Raw genomic sequence first — 17,898 nt, 5'->3', positions numbered from 1 at the left:
TAAACTTGAATAATGTTTATTTTGTTCCTACCTTTGGGAAGAACTTAATATCCGGTGCTCGTCTTTGTGAGCAAGATTATTGTTTAAAGTTTATAAAGAATGGAATTCGTATTTCTTTTTCTAATTCTTTCGTCACTGATGCATGTATGAAGAATGGTCTTTTTTACATCTATCCCACTCAACCTTCTCTTTTAGACACCGAAATAGATAACGATCTAATTAGGGAGCCAAAGAGGATCAAACTTTCTGAATCCTCCGATCTAACAAAATCAACATACCTCTGGCACTTAAGACTTGGTCATATCAGTCTAGATAGGATTAAGAGACTTGTGAGGGATGGTCCACTCCAAGCCTCTGCAATAGGTTCACTACCTACTTGTGAATCCTGTATAGAAGGAAAAATGACTAAGCGACCTTTCTCCGATAAGGGTCGAAGAGCCACTGAGTTGCTGGAACTAATACATTCTGATGTATGTGGTCCGCTCAACCAACAGGCACGTGGAGGATACGAATACTTCGTTACCTTCACTGATGATTACTCAAGATATGGGTTTGTCTATTTGCTTAAAACACAAATCCGAGATCTTTAACGTATTTAAGGTCTTTAGGGCTTTAGTGGAAAAGCAAACTGGCAAAGTGATCAAAACCCTTCGATCTGATCGAGGTGGTGAGTATATGTCTGGAGAGTTCGATGACTTTCTTAAAGAAGAAGGTATCGCTTCTCAGCTTACCGCACCTGGCACACCTCAACAAAACGGAGTGTCAGAGAGAAGAAACCGAACTCTTATGGAGATGGTTAGATCAATGATGAGTTACTCATCACTCCCGCTTTCCTTTTGGGGATATGCCCTCGAAACAGCCGCCTACATTCTGAACCAAGTTCCGTCCAAAACGGTTCCTGGTACTCCTTATGAACGATGGACTGGCCGTAAAGTGAATCTTGGCCGCATCCGAATTTGGGGTTGCCCTGCACACGTGCTGAGGCAAAAGACTAGCAAGTTGGCTAGTAGGTCAGAATTGTGCCTGTTTGTAGGATATCCGAAGGAAACCAAAGGTTTTACTTTCTATAGTCCCGAGGACGATAAGACTTTCGTTAGCACGAATGCTCGTTTCCTTGAGGAGGACTTTATGAAGGATGGGAAACCTAGAAGCAAAATTGTGCTTGAAGAAAAGTTGGGTGAGGAAGCTTCTACCTCATCTGTAAGAACTGTTCTTACCCCAACTGAAACACAACCTAACTCATCAGAATCTCGTCAAGTAGTACTTAGACGTAGTGGGAGGGCTACTCAAAAGCCTGACAGGTACATGTCTTATGGAGACTCTCTTGTAGCCGTCTCCGACATGGATGACCCTGTTTCCTATAGCCAAGCGATGGCTTGTTCTGAATCAAACCTTTGGCTTGACGCCATGAAAGTTGAAATGCACTCGATGTATGTCAACAAAGTCTGGAAACTTGTAGACCTTCCTGAAGGGATTAAACCCGTAGGGTGTAAGTGGATATACAAGAAGAAAAGGGGTCCTGATGGGAACGTCGAGACGTTCAAAGCACGACTTGTGGCAAAGGGTTATACCCAACAAGAAGGGATTGACTATGAAGAAACCTTCTCGCCAGTCGCAATGCTTAAATCCATCCGCATACTCCTATCCATAGCTGCAGCTCTCGACTATGAGATCTGGAAAATGGATGTCAAGACAGCCTTTCTAAATGGCAATCTTGACGAGCGCATTTACATGGCTCAACCAGACGGTTTCGTGGATAAAGGTCAAGAGACCAAGGTTTGTGAGTTGCTTAAATCCATTTATGGACTAAAGCAAGCATCTAGGTCATGGAATATTAGATTCGATGAAACTGTAAAAAGCCTTGGCTTTGAACAGTCGATAGATGAGCCTTGTGTTTACAAGTTAATACATGAAGGTAAAGTTGTGTTTCTGGTACTATATGTCGATGATATACTACTCATTGGTAATGACGTGGGTAAGTTATCTGAGGTTAAGGTCTGGCTGGCAAAGCAATTCGATATGAAGGATCTAGGAGAAGCCGCGTACATTCTGGGGATCCAAATCTTTCGAGATAGGAAAAACCGGACCCTGTCGCTCTCTCAAGCATCTTATATTGATAAGGTGATGGATCGCTTCTCGATGCAAGACTGCAAGAGGGGTCAAACACCCTTTAGGCATGGAGTTTCACTCTCTAAGGACCAGTCTCCCAAGACTGCACAAGAGATTGAAGACATGAGGAAAATTCCTTACGCCTCTGCCGTAGGAAGCCTCATGTATGCTATGCTTTGCACCCGACCTGATATATGTTTCGCCGTTGGCGTAGTTAGTCGTTTCCAATCCAACCCTGGACCCGAGCACTGGATTGCTGTTAAGCATGTTCTTAAGTATCTTCGAAGAACTAGGAACTTGATGCTTACATACTCAGGTACTGACCTGACTATGACGGGATATACCGACTCCGATTTTCAAGCGGATAAGGATTCCAGGAAATCCACTTCGGGATCTGTGTTCATCCTTAATGGTGGAGCTGTCGTGTGGAGGAGTATTAAGCAATCTTGCATTGCTGACTCCACAATGGAGGCAGAATATGTGGCTGCTTGTGAAGCATCCAAAGAGGCTGTATGGCTTAAGAAATTCCTTAAGTATTTGGAAGTTGTTCCAAACGTCGACGAGCCCATGACCCTTTATTGTGATAATAGTGGGGCTGTCGCTAACTCAAAGGAACCTAGAAGCCATAAGCGCTCTAAACATATTGAGAGGAAATACCATTTGATTCGAGAGATCGCGCAACGCGGAGACGTGGAGTGAAGTAGATCTCTGGAAGATCCATTCACCAAGGCCCTAGCGAACATGGTCTTCGACCAACTGCGAAAGGGATTAGGCATGTAGGACTACTCACATCTTCTTTGAGTCAAGTGGGAGTTTGTTGTCAATGGTGCCCACAAGAAGAGTAGTAGTGTCTATTTATGTACATTTGATGTCATATAGTCTTACGAAGACTCTTGCTTGTAATTGCCTATTCATTCATTAATAAAGTTGAAACGTTCATTCAATCTTCCTTGTCTGAAGCTTTATGATAAAACCATAGTCTTTTAGTCCATAAACAAACTTAACAACTTACGAAGAGACAAATGTAGATTTGCATGAACAAACTCTTCGTAGTTTGCTTAAAACGATATATTCGCAATCTTAGGGTCAAAAGACTATTGACCTCAGTATGATTGTTAGAAGAATCTATGATGTCTGGTTATGAGGCATTGAGAGTTAGGAACTCTATAGTTCTTCTAGGTATCTTCCGAAGGTACTGAATTGACCAGTGCACTTCTAGAGACAAGATAAGAACAAACCATTTAACCTCTTATGTCTCGAAGTCACTATGTATGAATTGCATCATGCTTACCTTAATCCTGAAATGAGACATGCCATTTCACACCTTAGTATTCTCATTTGAGAAAGTCAGAGTTCGGACTCACTATGTCATTCCGAACAGGGCCTATTGGTGAAATACTAAGTTGTGAGTATGTCATGAGTAACTTTGTGAAGTTCTCATAGATATGGAATTCATGTACAAGATTGCTGAAATGCAATGTATGTCACCTCATGCTTTGTTCCTTGGAGTGTGAATAAATGAACTGGCCAGTGTCCAAATTGAGTCCTGACTCTTTTGGATGAAACAATGTGACTTGTTAGCTCCTCGTCAATACATTGTTTCTAACTTATTCACAAGCGACAAAGGAGTTGAGGAAATAACAGCTAGAAGGGTAAAATGGTAATTTAGTAAATCCCGACTAGCTGATGACATTCATGAAGGGTAAACATAGATAATATTCAGTGGATTCGCTCATCATAATTAGGTCGAATTCTTGAGTAGAAAATAAATTCATTTGAACCGAGAGATATTCAGTGTCAGCTCTTTAGTGGAGTCAGTTGGCATTAAGCTAAACTTGGAAAAGGTTTGTGAACTTTTGAGTCCAAGTGTTTAGCTAAAGCTTTGTTCATTTGGGTCCATGAGGTCACTGTCACGAATCACATCGATAGGAATAGTTAAACTGGAAGCTAAGTCAAAACAAGAACGAAAATAGTGAAAAAGGGTATTTTTGTCTTTTGAGACAAACGATGAAATGAATGTCAATAAATTTTTTGACAAGGTCATTTTGTGACATGTTTCACTCGGTCATGACTTGATCATTGGGCCTTGTGAATTAATTTCATTTCATGAGAATTTTATTTGAAAATTCTAAATGGGCCTTTTCTTATGTTGTCATGAACAAGTGAAGAAAATTCTAGAAGCCTTTTCTAGAACATGTTGGGCGCCCATAATACCCAAGATAGAGAGTTTATTTTGTGCATAAATGTATTTAGATACTTGCCAAAAGAAAAAGAGGAAACAAATTGCATAAGGATGCATATAGAATTTCGGCCATAAGAGTAAAAGGCAAGCCAAGGAACAAAAAAGGAAACAAATCCTAGCCTTCTAGAAGGCTGCCTTGGGCGCCTAAGAGGAATGGGAAATAAGGGTTATTTTGCTCATGAATATGTGATATTCTATAGAAGAGGAAACTACCTTATTGAAGGTGAGACCTCTCCTATAAATAGGAGCCTCATTTCCTCACAATTCATTCATCCAAGTTTAAGAGATTTGAGAGACTCTCTCTCTAGAACTTTGGCCGAAAATCATCTCTCTCTCTCTCTAGTTTATTTTCGATTATTTCTTGTCTTGGCACCTAGGTCCTCACTCGACCTAGTGTTTAGCTCTGCGACTTCGAGACTCGTTCTTAAGTCGTAGTGTTTAAAAGTGCCCACTCACTGATTCCTTCTTTTCGAGTGATTTAGTGATAGAAACTTTCGTGGTTGCTCGAGGTGCCGAGGAAAGGAAGAGAGACGTGCTGCGAGGGGAGACGAGCGTTGCAACTTTCCAAAAGCTTCTACAAGGTTCAAGCTTCAAGAAAGGTTAGTGAACTTCATAGCTCATATTGGTTTTTAATTACATGTACTTGCACTTGTCTAGGTTAGTAAAAACTGTTTTACTTGTAAAAGAAAATTTTTAAAATTCTGCCGCTTAACGAAGCGTTAATTATTTTCTCAAACCCTAGATCGATTCCAACACATTAATGAAAAGTTGAAACGTTCATCCAATCTTCCTTGTTTGAAGCTTTATGATAAAACCTTAGTCTTTAGTCCATAAACAAACTAAACAACTTACGAAGAGACAAATGTAGATTTGCATGAACAAACTCTTTGTAGTTTGCTTAAAACGATATATTCGCAATCTAAGGGTCAAAGGACTATTGACCTCAGTATGATTGTTAGAAGAATCTATGATGTCTGGTTATGAGGCATTGAGAGTTGGAGACTCTATAGTTCTTCTAGGTATCTTCCGAAGGTACTGAATTGACCAGTGCACTTCTAGAGACAAGATAAGAACAAACCATTTAACCTCTTATGTCTCGAAGTCACTATGTATGAATTTCATCGTGCGTACCTTAATCCTGAAATGAGACATGCCATTTCACACCTTAATATTCTCATTTGAGAAAGTCAGAGCTCGGACTCACTATGTGATTCCGAACAAGGCCTATTGGTGAAATACTAAGTTGTGAGAATGTCATGAGTAACTTTGTGAAGTTCTCATAGATATGGAATTCATGTACAAGATTGCTGAAATGCAATGTATATCACCTCATGCTTTGTTCCTTAGAGTGTGCATAAATGAACTGGCCAGTGTCCAAATTGAGTCTTGACTCTTTTGGATGAAACAATGTGACTTGTTAGCTCCTCGTCAATACATTGTTTCTAACTTATTCACAAGCGACAAAGGAGTTGAGGAAATAACAGCTAGAAGGGTAAAATGGTAATTTTGTAAATCCCGACTAGCTTATGATATTCATGAAGGGTAAACACTGATAATATTATGTGGATCCGCTCATTACAATTAGGTTGAATTCTTGAGTAGAAAATAAATTCATTTGAACCGAGAGATTTTCAGTGTCAACTCTTTAGTGGAGTCAGTTGACATTAAACTAAACTTGGAAAATGTTTGAGAACTTTTGAGTCCAAGTATTTAGCTCAAGCTTTGTTCATTTGGATCCATGAGGTCACTGTCACGAATCACATCGAGTAGGAATAGTTAAACTAGAAGCTAAGCCAAAACAAAAACGAGACGAGTTTTTCCGAAAATTGTCAAAAGGGTATTTTTGTCCTTTTGGACATAGGACGAAATGAATGTCAATAATTTTTTTTGACAAGGTCATTTGATGACAAATGAAACTTAAAACACTCAGCCATTAATAGTTTATTGGGCCTTGAGGATTAATTTCATTTCATAGAATTTTACTTGAAAATTCTTAATGGACTTTTCTTATGTTGTCATGAACAAATGAAGAAACATCTAGAAGCTCCTTCTAGAAGCTCAAATTTCGTCCAACCCAAGGAAAATAAGGCTGAATTTCGTTCATGCCATAGTGGGAAAGAGAGTTTATTTTGTGCATTGATGTATGAAGATACTTGCCAAAAGAAAAAGAGGAAACAAATTTCCTTGAGAAGGAAAGTGCATTTTCGGCCAACTAAGAAGAAATCAAATGAGGAAACAAATCCTAAGCCTTCATGAGGCATGTTGGACGTGCAAGGCAATAGGAAAAGAGGAAACTACCTTTTGAAGGTAATCATCCTCCTATAAATAGGAGCCCCGTTCCTCACATTTCATTCATCCAAGTTTAAGAGATTTGAGAGACTCTCTCTCTAGAACTTTGGCCGAACTCCTCTCTCTCTCTCTCTCTCTAGTTTATTTTCGATTTTTGTCTTGGCACCTAGGTCCTCATTTGACCTAGAGTTTAGCTCTGCGACTTCAAGACTCGTTCTTAAGTCGTAGTGTTTAAAAGTGCCCACTCACTAATTCCTTTTCTCTCGAGTGATTTAGTGATAGAAACTTTCGTGGTTGCTCGAGGTGCCGAGGAAAGAAAGAGAGACGTGCTGCGAGGGGAGACGAGCGTTGCAACTTTCTAAGAGCTACTCAAAGATCAAGCTTCAAGAAAGGTTAGTAAACTTCTTAGCTTATAATAGTTTTTAATTACATGTACTTGCTCTTTTGTCTAGGTTAGTAAAAAACCGTTTTTACTTGTAAAAGAAATTTTTTAAAATTCCGCCGCTTACCGAAGCGTTAATTATTTTCTTAAACCCTAGATCGATTCCAACAATTCGCTCAAACAAACAAGCTCAAACAAACAAATTCACGCTCAAACAAACAAGCTGAGCGTTCTCTGTCCAGAATCCAACCATCAAACCAGCTTTTACGATCATCATCATCGTGGCAAGATCGTTTGTCCTGGTAACGAACGATCTTCTCTGAATTTCCTGATTCTTATCATCATCGCAAGATCGTTCACGCTCAAACAAGCTTGGTGTTCTCTGAATTTTTGTTTTTTGCTTTTTGTGGTTTGCGATCAAACAGGCTTTTTTCTCCGAGATTTTCACAATCAAACAAGCTTTTGCGATCATCATCATCATTGCATAACGAACGATCTTCTCTAAATTTCCTAGTAAGTCGCTGTTTTTTTTTGTGGTTTTGTATTTGATACAGCAATTACAAAAAATTCTCTATTGATGTTTCGTTTATTCAATTTCGGTGTGTTCTGTCAATCCTATTGTTGATTCATCATCGTTCTTAGACAAATCAAGCTTTTATTTTATTTTAGGGACGAATCGTTTATTAATTAACCGGATGAGTTAATTTAATTTACTGATTTCTTATTTGTGTCTTTTGTTCGTTTAGTATTTGTTTGTATATTTATGTTTATTAAATCTTCAGTGTTCATATTTTTCAGTACACTAACGTTAATGGCATCACAATCTCATTCTCGAAGTGCATCCGATGAATTACAAGGTTTTCATTTAATTTAATTAATCGTTTGAGTAAATTTGATTAACTAAAACCATATAGGTTTCTTTGTAGTTGTATAACTGTTTTTGTTTCAATTTTTGCTTAGAAAACACGGCTGGGTTAATTCTTTACGATTCTTCCGGCAGTGGATCTTCAATTGATACCGTTGATATCGGAAAACAGGTTTCGATCATTGATGATATCAACTTTGACAACTTCTCTACGTCATTTGATATCAAAGAGAATGATATTTTCTTGTCTAAGGAGTATATGATTAAGGTCATGCAATTATATGCTATTACACATCATTTCGAGTACAAAGTCCTTAGATCTTCAAGTACTCGTTTCAATTTGATATGTTGTGCACCTTCTTGTCCATGGATGATGAACGCGGTGTCTTCCAAGAATTGTCATTTTTGGATTGTACGCAAGTACACTAGTCTGCACTCTATGGATCATAGGATGGAAGTCTTTTCTAATCGTCATGTTCAAGCTACCTCTTCCTTGGTCAGTCAATGCATCAAAACAGAGTTATTGAATAGGAGTGCTAGTCATGTTACTCCGAAAGATGTGATTTCAACCATGTTGGTTAAGGGAAAAGTCGAAATTTCTTATTACAAGGCATGGAAATCTCGACAACTTGCTCTTAAAGAAATAAGAGGCTGTCCCGAGGAGTCATATTCTTTGCTTCCTCTTGTTGCAAAGATGATGACGGAAAGGAATCCAGGTAAACCATTTGACATCATTCAGGCTCAGTAAATTAATTAACCTACTGTTCTTCATTAATTAATTAATTAACTGAAACAACAATGCTAAACAGAAACTATTCTCTCTTTTACAGAGATATTGTAATTATTTTACCTACTTTTTGTCAACACAGGAACATTTACTGATTTACAGATCAAACCAAGCGGAGAGTTTTTGTACTTCTTCATTTCTTTTGGTGCATCCATAGCCGGCTGGAAGTATTGTCGTCCGGTTTTTTCCATAGATGGCTCATTTCTTAAAAGTAAATTTGGAGGTCAAATGCTTCTTGCTTCTGCCTTGGATGGCGATAATCACATATTCCCACTTGGATTAGGTATCGTTAATTCGGAGAACGATTCATCATGGGAGTGGTTTCTTTCTAAGCTCAAAGAGTGTATGGGTGATCGTGACGACTTGGTAATCATATCTGATCGTCACATTAGCATTCCTAAGGCAGTTTCAAATGTCTTTCCATTAGCCAAACATGCCATATGCATGCAGCATTTATGCAACAATTTGAAGACTAGGTTCCATCACGGCGCCATTGAGCCATTCTTCAAAACATGTGCAAAGGCTTACAAAACTCAAGAGTTTGAAAAGTTTACGACTTTGTTGGAAAGAATTGATCCGGGCATCAAAAAGTACCTAGAAGATGCTGACCCCTTACGATGGTCGCGTGCACTTTTCCCGGGAAAGCGTTACAGCATCATGACAACAAATATATCGGAATCGATGAATGCACGGTTGCTCGAGGCAAGGGGATTGCCGGTTTCGCAGTTGCTTACCCCCATTTTCCTTCAGATTTATGCAGGCAGATTCATAAACTCTATGGCCAGATTCATCAGTTGAATACCTAATGAATAATAAAATCAGTTCATAAATTAATAAGCATTCAGTAAATTAATTAACCTAATGCAGGCATTCAGTTCACTACATTAAGCAAATCAAATCCATAACACAATGACTCAGTTAATTGATTAACTCATCCAGTTAATTAATGAACTTAATGCAAGCATTACATTAAACAAAGCAATTCCATAACTCATTAACCAATTCAGTGTATTCATTAACCTATTCAGTTAATTGATTAACCTAATGCGAACAATTCCATAACTCAACCGAAGCAAAGCAATTCCATAACTCATTAACCAATTCAGTGTATTCATTAACCTATTCAGTTAATTGATTAACCTAATGCGAACAATTCCATAACTCAACCGAAGCAAAGCAATTCCATAACTCATTAACCAATTCAGTGTATTCATTAACCTATTCAGTTAATTGATTAACCTAATGCGAACAATTCCATAACTCAACCGAAGAAAAGCAATTCCATAACTCATTAACCTATTCATTGTATTCATTAACCTATTCAGTTAATTGATTAACCTAATGCGAACAATTCCATAACTCAACCGAAGCAAAGCAATTCCATCACTCATTAACCAATTCAGTGTATTCATTAACATATTCAGTTAATTGATTAACCTAATGCGAACAATTCCATAACTCAACCGAAGCAAAGCAATTCCATAACTCATTAACCTATTCATTGTATTCATTAACCTACATTAAGCAAAGCATTCAGTTTATTATTAACATATGCAGTTAATTACAGAATAAGCATTGAGACTATACGCGCCCCCGATTATATTGTAATATTTTTCAAAACTCAAGTGAGACTGACCTCGATGAATTTGCAAATGAGATTGACCTTCGCGATCTAACCTTGTTGCCGATCTGACCTTCGCGATCTGACCTTGTTGCCGATCTGACCTTCGCGAAGAGTGTCAGCGCGCAATTGGAGTATCACCGTAAGGGCTCTACGTGTTGCCGAGAGAGAAGCGCTGGTTGGATAGACGACGATCGACGACGACACGGCGGCGTGGAATGGATCGGCGGCGATGTGGACTGGATCGGCGGAGATTGGTCTCGTGGTGGCGTGAAATGGATTTAGGTTTAGGACAAGGACCGAACGAATTTAGGTTTAGGATTGGGTAAATTTAGTGCGAGGGGTAATTTGGACAGTCAATTATTAAATGGGCTATTCCTTTAATTTATTCAAAGTTTGGCTATTTTACTAATATTGGTGGGCTCATTGGGCTACTACACTCATTGTCCCTAAATTTTGAGCATAGTGTCACTCGCTTTAACTTCGTTTTATTCGACTCTGAAACTCTGATTCCAAGAACCCGAAGGTCTCTAAAAAAACAAATTAATGGCAAAGCAAGGCGATTTGTGGGACGATTCTGCTCTCGTCACTGCCTTCAACGAAGCGATTACTACCTACAAGGTCTCTCTCTCTCTCTCTCTCTCTCTCTCTCTCTCTCTTAAGCTTCTTTTTTCTATGTTTCTTTTCCCTTCTGGTTCTTGTGTTACTTTTGGGGATGCTTCGAGGCTTATTTATCATCCCCTATCTGAAAATTTTCTTGGTTTGCCTCTGCGACGGAAATGAAACTGATTTCTTCTCTCTCTCTTTCTCTCTCTCTCTCTCTCTCTTTTATATAAATATATATATATAACTATATTTAAAAACTTGTGTTGATTGACTCTACTTTTTCTTCAGCTTTAGGGTCTATTTACATTGAGATGAGACGCATAAGTTTTTTTTTCCCCCCAAAAATCATCTTTTTAGTTCTTAATGTCTATTTGTAGTTTAAGAACACATGATGAACTCATAACTGAATCGGAACATATAAGAAAAGTTTAAGAGTCGCATATATAAGCAAAGCATAAAAGAATTGTTTCAAGGATTGGATCATAAGCATTCTTAATACATACTTTTGGGCTGCGGTTATGATTCACCGAGTAGTGTGTTGTTTTTGCCTAAAACTTTCTCTCTCTTTTTTTTTTCCTTCTTTTTTTTTTTTTTTTTTTTTTTTACAGAAGATGAATATAAAGAAAGCGAGTGATGTGTCGAATGACATCGTCAGCAGAGATCAAAGCATCTGTGATGTTAGTGTTGAGAATAAGGAAGATACAAGGTTTGCATTCTCACTTGGTTTAAAGCGTTTTCTTTGATGTGTTCTGTTTCACTTTCATAGTATGCATATATCTTAGGAATTTAGTTGTTGGATTCTAAACCCATTAGATGAATTACGTTATCGCCGCATCCTTTTTATCAATTACTCGTGTCTTGTTGGGTATATGTTTGAGTTCTGCTTTAAAGAAGCAATCACGTTGCTCTGAAATCGCAGAGTGTTTGCCATCAATGTTTATAGTTCTCAATTTTTTTTTTTAATTGTATTGTATTATATACAATCCTACATACATTTAGTTTTGTCATTTTGGTCCTTTCAAAGACAGGAGGACGAGAACGAGAAGAAAAACATCCAGCTAAACGCTGCCAAAGAAGCCGAAGAAATTAGCAACCCTTCTCTAGTAAAAGAGAATCAAACCGTAGAATCCGTAGAACCACTCGTTTCCGATTCCCACGTCGAAGCCTCGCAAGGCTCGCAGGATTACAATCAGTTACTGAATCAATATCACGAGCTCGAGCAGCAGAGGCAAAATGTCATCAATCAGCTCCACCAATACGGCGCCTGGAATTACCAATACAACGATGGAGCCTATAACTCTGCTACTACCGCGACGCAGTGGACAAACGGGTCAACCTTCCCTTTGGTTTGCCCTTGTGTCGGTCAATGCTGCGACGCTCCGTGCCCTTCGGTTCCGACTTGTGGGCCCGCGAGTGGTACGAAGCCGGACATAGTTGGGACTGCAATGGGAGCCGCAGAGAGAGCGATATCTTCTCTGAGGACGAAAATCGCGGACGACTCTAATCTCAACGGAGGTAATAATTTGAGAGGAATTAAATTATTGGTGTTCTTTTTTTTTTTTAACCAATTTGATGTTCATCATAAAAAACTTGTTTTAATTTGGGCAGCTAATGAAGGGAGAGAGAATGAAGTGAAGGATGCGATACAATCTGCTAGCTCGGATACTGATCTTAGTGATGTTTTGAATGCGTGGTATTCTGCCGGATTCTACACGGGAAAGTAAGTGCTTGTTAGACCTTTTTTTTTTGTTGTTACTTCCTTCACAAGGTTATAAAATGATAAAAACCTGTAGTGATATTATATCATTCCAGTACAAACAGAAAATAGGAGAAGTAAGTTTTTGACTGATAAAAAAATGGTGTTTACAAAGGGTCACCTGGCCTTTTGAGAGTACCGATTAATGACCTCACTCAATGAATGCCCTCTAATTCTGCCCCGATCCCTTCTTATACAACAGTGTGAAATGACGAAAATACACCCCAAGCTGGCCCAACAAGGGTAACAGCTTGGTCATACATCAAATACAAATAAGAATACTAAATTAAATAATTGAGAAACTACTGAAAAAAATAAGAAGAGGCTTTATTCTCCTATCAGTTACCTAATGTTTAGGTCTCTCTTGTATTAGCTCTGAATCTTCCAATTATCTTGCCCTGATATCGATAGCTTGCCCTACACTTATTGCTCATGAACTTTTTTTGCCTGGACTTGATCACTTGGTCTATTATCTTTGTTTTTATCCCAATTGAATGCTGTTTCTTAAAAAAAAAAAATGACATGGAAGAGTAATTGTCATTAGATGAAGTGGAACAACCGTTTTAGCACTAGTTTTTGGTGTTGTTTTTTTCTTTGTTTTTACTTGGTTTGGTTGACTGTCTCTGCCGGAAGTTAATTTTTTTTTTTTTTTTTTTTGGTGAATCTGTCTTTATGGTGAAAAATGATTTTTATTTTAACCTGATTAATTTTGTCCATGCATGAAACACCCGAATTCTGGTGTGGTGTATTACGTCAATCCTAACCGAGGTTCCCATGTATAGGTACCTTGTGGAGCAATCAATTGCCAAGAAACATCAAAGCTAGAGTCATTCTTTGTTCTGCTACCCAAAGGTTTTGTTATGAAATGTGTACTGAGTTTTGTGTTTGTTGAAGGAATTTTGAGTTTCGTTGAGATCAATTATCGGTGTCTAAGTTGCAAGTTTCAATATTCAATCTCTTATATCGTAACATGCAGACTTATTTCTTCAATTTTTGGTGTCAGTACTCGGGTTGCTAGTAAATTCTCTTGCTCATCGTGTATATTTAGCTAAATGAATTGTCTTTGTAGATTAAAAGCTTTGATAAGTTGCTTTGAGTTTTATTTGTCCAAGTACCGCGATCGAGTAAAATGATTTCTCGACCCAAGGCACTTGGACTTCGATGAAACTAGCTTTACATGAAGCTGAGAAACATGCTATATTAAATCAAATAATAAAAATGCTTGACCAAATTGGTGTACAAATATCTCGGCACCGCACCTTGTAGCGCTCTCTCCAATGGGTTTCGGACAAAATGCGGAAGCGATTTTGGCTTCTTTTTCATGCTATTAACGCAGCTCCTGTGTCACAAATCTATGTTTTGTGTTTCCTTTTTTCTTTTTGATTTGATTCCTAAAATACATGGATGATCAGCAGAGTTGTAATAATGCTGATGTTTGTATGACAATTTTCTCTTCATGGACAACTTCTACACCTTGGAACATTCAATGACAAAACAGTGTACTCTATTGCGTTATTTTAAATAACCTTATCACCCATATGAAAAGTCCAAACTACAAATAATGTCACTTTTAACTTAATTCTCTCTCTCTCTCTCTCTCTCTCTCTCTTCTCTCTCTCTCTCTCTCTCTCTCTCTCTCTCTCTCTCTCTCTCTCTCTCTCTCTCTCTCTCTCTCTCTCTCCAGAGATAGAAACGTAGGGTTTTGTTGTTTTCATCAAGAAATAAGGTATTTTCTTCGACATCGGTTCATCAATCCTCTTACTGCCTCTGACGTCATTTCTGGTCACCGCCACCAGTCTCCATTTTTTGGTCGCCTCTCCCTCATCTCCGGCAATCGTTGGTTCTTTCGCTGGTTGCAAAGGTGGATCTCATCCTCTACGCTGCTTGTTGATTCCTCTGCTTGCTGAGATGGAGTTTAGACACTGACGAATATTGGGTAGATTGTAAATTTGATGGTCTGTTTTTTTGTTGGATTTTACCATTAGTTTTCATTTAAGCAACTTTTGTTCAATTTTGTTTTGGTTGTATTATGTGTGAACAACTTAATATGTCATTGTGTATTGTTTGGTTTGTCTTTTATTGGAGACGAAATAGCCGTCGTCCACCATCCAAGTTTGGATTTTCTGTTAGATGTTATATATAGGCTGAAGATTTGTTTTCTTCATGGTCATCGGACATCAGTTGATTGGATTTTTCCATCAATCATTATAGGTATTCTAGAAGAGCTGTATGTGTGCTCGATTTTAATTGTGCTTTTTATTCTTCCATTTGTCGGAAGTATGCATAAGATGAGCAATCACTTGTTCTTAGTGTTAGACTCATTCCGACTTAGGTCTGTGATGCACCTTGTATCAAAATGTATTCTCTTGTATCTTTGCGTATTTTACCTGATTTCTAATGGAAATTCCCTGCATTTCTCAAAAAAATAATTTAAACTACTCTTAAAACTTCAAAAATAATTTTCCCTCTAATCTCCTTAATTTCTCCTCGGTTTGCACTCGTTGTCGCCATCTCCAACTTTCCTCGCCCGCGCTTTGACCATCGCTAGCCAATCTTCCTCGCCTTCATTCATCATTCTCTCTTTCTCGCCGTTGTTCATTGTAAATATTATTCTAGGTTTAGGTTTGTAAAGTTTTTATTAGAAGTGTAATCGGGTTGGGTTAGTCGGTTTTTTCATGTGATATCAACCCGAACCGCTACAACTAATTTTTTAGTTTTAAAATCCAAACCAACCCGATTGAGATGTAAAACCAAACCAAACCAACCCGAAAATAATCGGGTTGGTTTGGATTGGTTTTTTCGGATTATAATTCTCAACAAATGACTTTATAAATCGAATGAAAATCATATACGTATATTATATCTAAAAAGTTTTGTCAAATAAAATCAAAATTTAACTTATCTTTAGAAAATTTACATATTAAAATAAAATTTACGCATATTTTTAACTACCCAATTTTCATGTAGTCACAAATAATAAAGTATAATATTGAGTATTTTTTTATTTAATTATAATATGATTAGAAAAATGATATTTTTTTTAACAATAGTACATATAAAGTATTTTCAATCTTAAAAAATTAAAGAATTAACACTATCGGGTTGGTTTTGTTCAACCCAATCTCACGACTATAAAAAACCAAACCAACCCGAAACAATTGCGGTTTGGGTTGGTTACAACCCAAACTTCATCGGGTTTTAATGGAGCGGTTTAAAAAATAATGCGGTTTGATTTGGATGATCAGGTTGTTCGGTTTGGCGGTTTTGATGTACACCCCTAGTTTTTATGGCATTTCCCTGTTTCTTCGCCTAATTTCTCCATTTCCCCAACTGTGAGTGTTTTTCGCCGAAATTTTTTTCCCCAGCCTTGTTCCTCTCTCAAAAGTTGTTTTACTATTTTTCAAATATTTCATACGATTTTCGACCAATTTCAAACATTTTTTTACTCATCACTTTATCCCCACTGGAAACCACTTAATAATTTCCAAGAAAATTTACTCTTACAAAGAAGTTCACACCATACTAACAACACCCCTAAGGTCCAATGATATTTAGCCTAAACGCAGAGGAATACATACACAAAGCTTGGACTCACTCCTTCAAAAAGAGCAATGTGTATCAATTGATCTTCAACAAAACATACTGACAAAACTGACATCTTCTAAGCTTCGATGGCTTCAGATACTAATTTACACTCATCTTTTACATGCTTGTTTTTTTCTTCTCCGCAACAGCCTTGTTGAAAGTGCTTCTAACATGTTGGCACATCGACATTAGATCTTGGCAAGAGTCTTTCAGTACATCTCCGGCCCGAGCACCTGCAAAGTTTCGGAAACAATAAAAAAATGGAAAGAAGAAGAAACAAAAAAGGGTGTGTCATTTGGGAAGTTTTGGAATCGCCATGTCAAGTTCTAATAACTTAAAATTACAGAGAATTAGCTCAGTTATCAGCCATTTACAACTTTCAAACAACCTAAGGATCAGATGTAAGCTTAAGCTTTATCAAGGACTGATAACTAACACAAAAATTGAAAAAAAATAAAGGATTTGTGTCACATTTGGGAAGCTTTAGAACGTCCAAATCAAATATGAAAATCTTAAGATTATAGAGAATCAACTCAGTTATCAGCAATTAACATCATTAAAACAACCCAAGGATCAGATGTAAGCTTAAGCTTTTATCAATGAGTGATAACTAACAATACGAAAATCAACAAGTCAGCTTTTTATACTCAAATACCAAAAGTCATTCATAATATTTAATTATGGGAGTACCTGTGGTCTGAACTCTGATATTCACTACATTATCTGAAGGATGAGGAATGCTGTATCCGCAGAACGAAACCCTAGGACTTCACATAGAAGTTATACAGAAAAGAAAAAAGCTCGTTTAGGATCATCTTAAAGGTACTTCATAGAAAATAAAGCGATTTGATTAAGGCCAGGATTTCTTTTGATTTAGAACCATTTGCTAAACATTCTGCGAAAGAAAAGATTGTATGAGAAAATTAGCACTTACTCTTGATTCAAACTGAACCTAATAGCATTAGCAAGTGTGTGATCTTCGTCTGTGAGAGAGAAAGTTGATTTTGAGTGATCTGAGAATGATCCGTGTTCCATTACTCCCCCAAAATCTTAACAACAAAAAGTCACAATTCAATATTCTAATAAATCGTTTCGGATATATGAAAATCACAACAATTTCAATCGTGTCAGTGATTTCAAAATATACAGAGGTTCATTGGAAAAGACACTTAAATTAAAGCATTAAAGGAAGGTGTAAATCAAATTCACCTTCGTCGCTGACCAGTGCGGTGTAGAGAGAGAGAGAGAGAGAGAGAGAGATGAAGTCGCGTGGCGGCGGAGATGAGGTCGGAGGCGGCGGAGGCAACGGGTTTGGATTAGAAAGAAGAGCGAAAAAGAGAGAGAGAGAACAGTGACTAGGTTTATTCTTCTGCTTAAAATGAGCAGCTATGTGAAAAATTCAGAAGAGTACCATTCTTTCGGTATTATTATTAATTATTATTATATAAAAGTGAATTTGCTAGTGTTTTTTCATTGATAAATTGGATTAATAAATATTTTTTTAATAACACATTTCGTATTTGTTATAATCAAATCAGTGTTGTTTCGTTTTTGAAATGCTTAAAAAATGAAAATTGAAATTTTCATTGGAGTTTTTTATGGGTTATTAAGCTATATAGTCATAGTGCTGTAGTATTTTTCTAAAATAACCCGTGG

At 37.5% G+C, this 17,898-nt stretch overlaps 3 protein-coding genes across 3 annotated transcripts; 2 read left to right on the top strand and 1 right to left on the bottom strand.

Annotated features, from left to right (window-relative positions):
* Positions 1–7,833: 7,833 nt before the first annotated feature.
* LOC149404696 (uncharacterized) lies at positions 7,834–9,472 on the top strand. The gene is made up of 3 exons (XM_089607631.1): positions 7,834–7,879; positions 7,983–8,603; positions 8,757–9,472. The coding sequence occupies exons 1-3, from the start codon at positions 7,834–7,836 to the stop codon at positions 9,470–9,472; spliced, it is 1,383 nt and encodes a 460-aa protein (XP_089463757.1).
* A 1,287-nt stretch (positions 9,473–10,759) lies between these two features.
* Positions 10,760–13,626, top strand: LOC149404695 (uncharacterized). The gene is made up of 5 exons (XM_089602254.1): positions 10,760–10,916; positions 11,510–11,607; positions 11,926–12,416; positions 12,510–12,621; positions 13,440–13,626. Exons 1-5 carry the CDS (start codon positions 10,842–10,844, stop codon positions 13,480–13,482), a joined length of 819 nt encoding a protein of 272 aa, XP_089458380.1. The 5' UTR covers positions 10,760–10,841; the 3' UTR covers positions 13,483–13,626.
* Positions 13,627–16,110: 2,484 nt separating this feature from the next.
* Positions 16,111–17,652, bottom strand: RPC14 (RNApolymerase 14 kDa subunit). Its single transcript, XM_089605974.1, has 4 exons — positions 17,452–17,652; positions 17,177–17,291; positions 16,933–17,009; positions 16,111–16,475 (listed from the first exon to the last, which is right to left on the bottom strand). The coding sequence occupies exons 2-4, from the start codon at positions 17,275–17,277 to the stop codon at positions 16,360–16,362; spliced, it is 294 nt and encodes a 97-aa protein (XP_089462100.1). The 5' UTR covers positions 17,278–17,291; positions 17,452–17,652; the 3' UTR covers positions 16,111–16,359.
* Positions 17,653–17,898: the final 246 nt, after the last annotated feature.

Source organism: Urtica dioica, chromosome 2 (genome assembly GCF_054948205.1).
Source record: "Urtica dioica subsp. dioica isolate 48M chromosome 2, U.dioica_male_clone48M_v1_H2, whole genome shotgun sequence".
NCBI classification, from domain to species: Eukaryota; Viridiplantae; Streptophyta; class Magnoliopsida; order Rosales; family Urticaceae; genus Urtica; species Urtica dioica.
This window is presented reverse-complemented; position numbering and strand designations above follow the sequence as displayed.

Bases quoted from the DNA above. Each gene is read 5' to 3' on its own strand.
- LOC149404695 (XM_089602254.1), top strand. From the start codon at position 10,842: ATGGCAAAGCAAGGCGATTTGTGGGACGATTCTGCTCTCGTCACTGCC. The intron at 11,608-11,925 runs GTTTGCATTCTC...GTCCTTTCAAAG, and splicing joins GAGAATAAGGAAGATACAAG to ACAGGAGGACGAGAACGAGA. The intron at 12,622-13,439 runs GTAAGTGCTTGT...TCCCATGTATAG, and splicing joins GCCGGATTCTACACGGGAAA to GTACCTTGTGGAGCAATCAA.
- RPC14 (XM_089605974.1), bottom strand. From the start codon at position 17,277: ATGGAACACGGATCATTCTCAGATCACTCAAAATCAACTTTCTCTCTC. The intron at 17,010-17,176 runs GTAAGTGCTAAT...TTCTATGTGAAG, and splicing joins AGGTTCAGTTTGAATCAAGA to TCCTAGGGTTTCGTTCTGCG. The intron at 16,476-16,932 runs GTACTCCCATAA...GAAACTTTGCAG, and splicing joins TATCAGAGTTCAGACCACAG to GTGCTCGGGCCGGAGATGTA.
- LOC149404696 (XM_089607631.1), top strand. From the start codon at position 7,834: ATGGCATCACAATCTCATTCTCGAAGTGCATCCGATGAATTACAAG. The intron at 7,880-7,982 runs GTTTTCATTTAA...ATTTTTGCTTAG, and splicing joins TGCATCCGATGAATTACAAG to AAAACACGGCTGGGTTAATT. The intron at 8,604-8,756 runs GTAAACCATTTG...TTGTCAACACAG, and splicing joins GATGACGGAAAGGAATCCAG to GAACATTTACTGATTTACAG.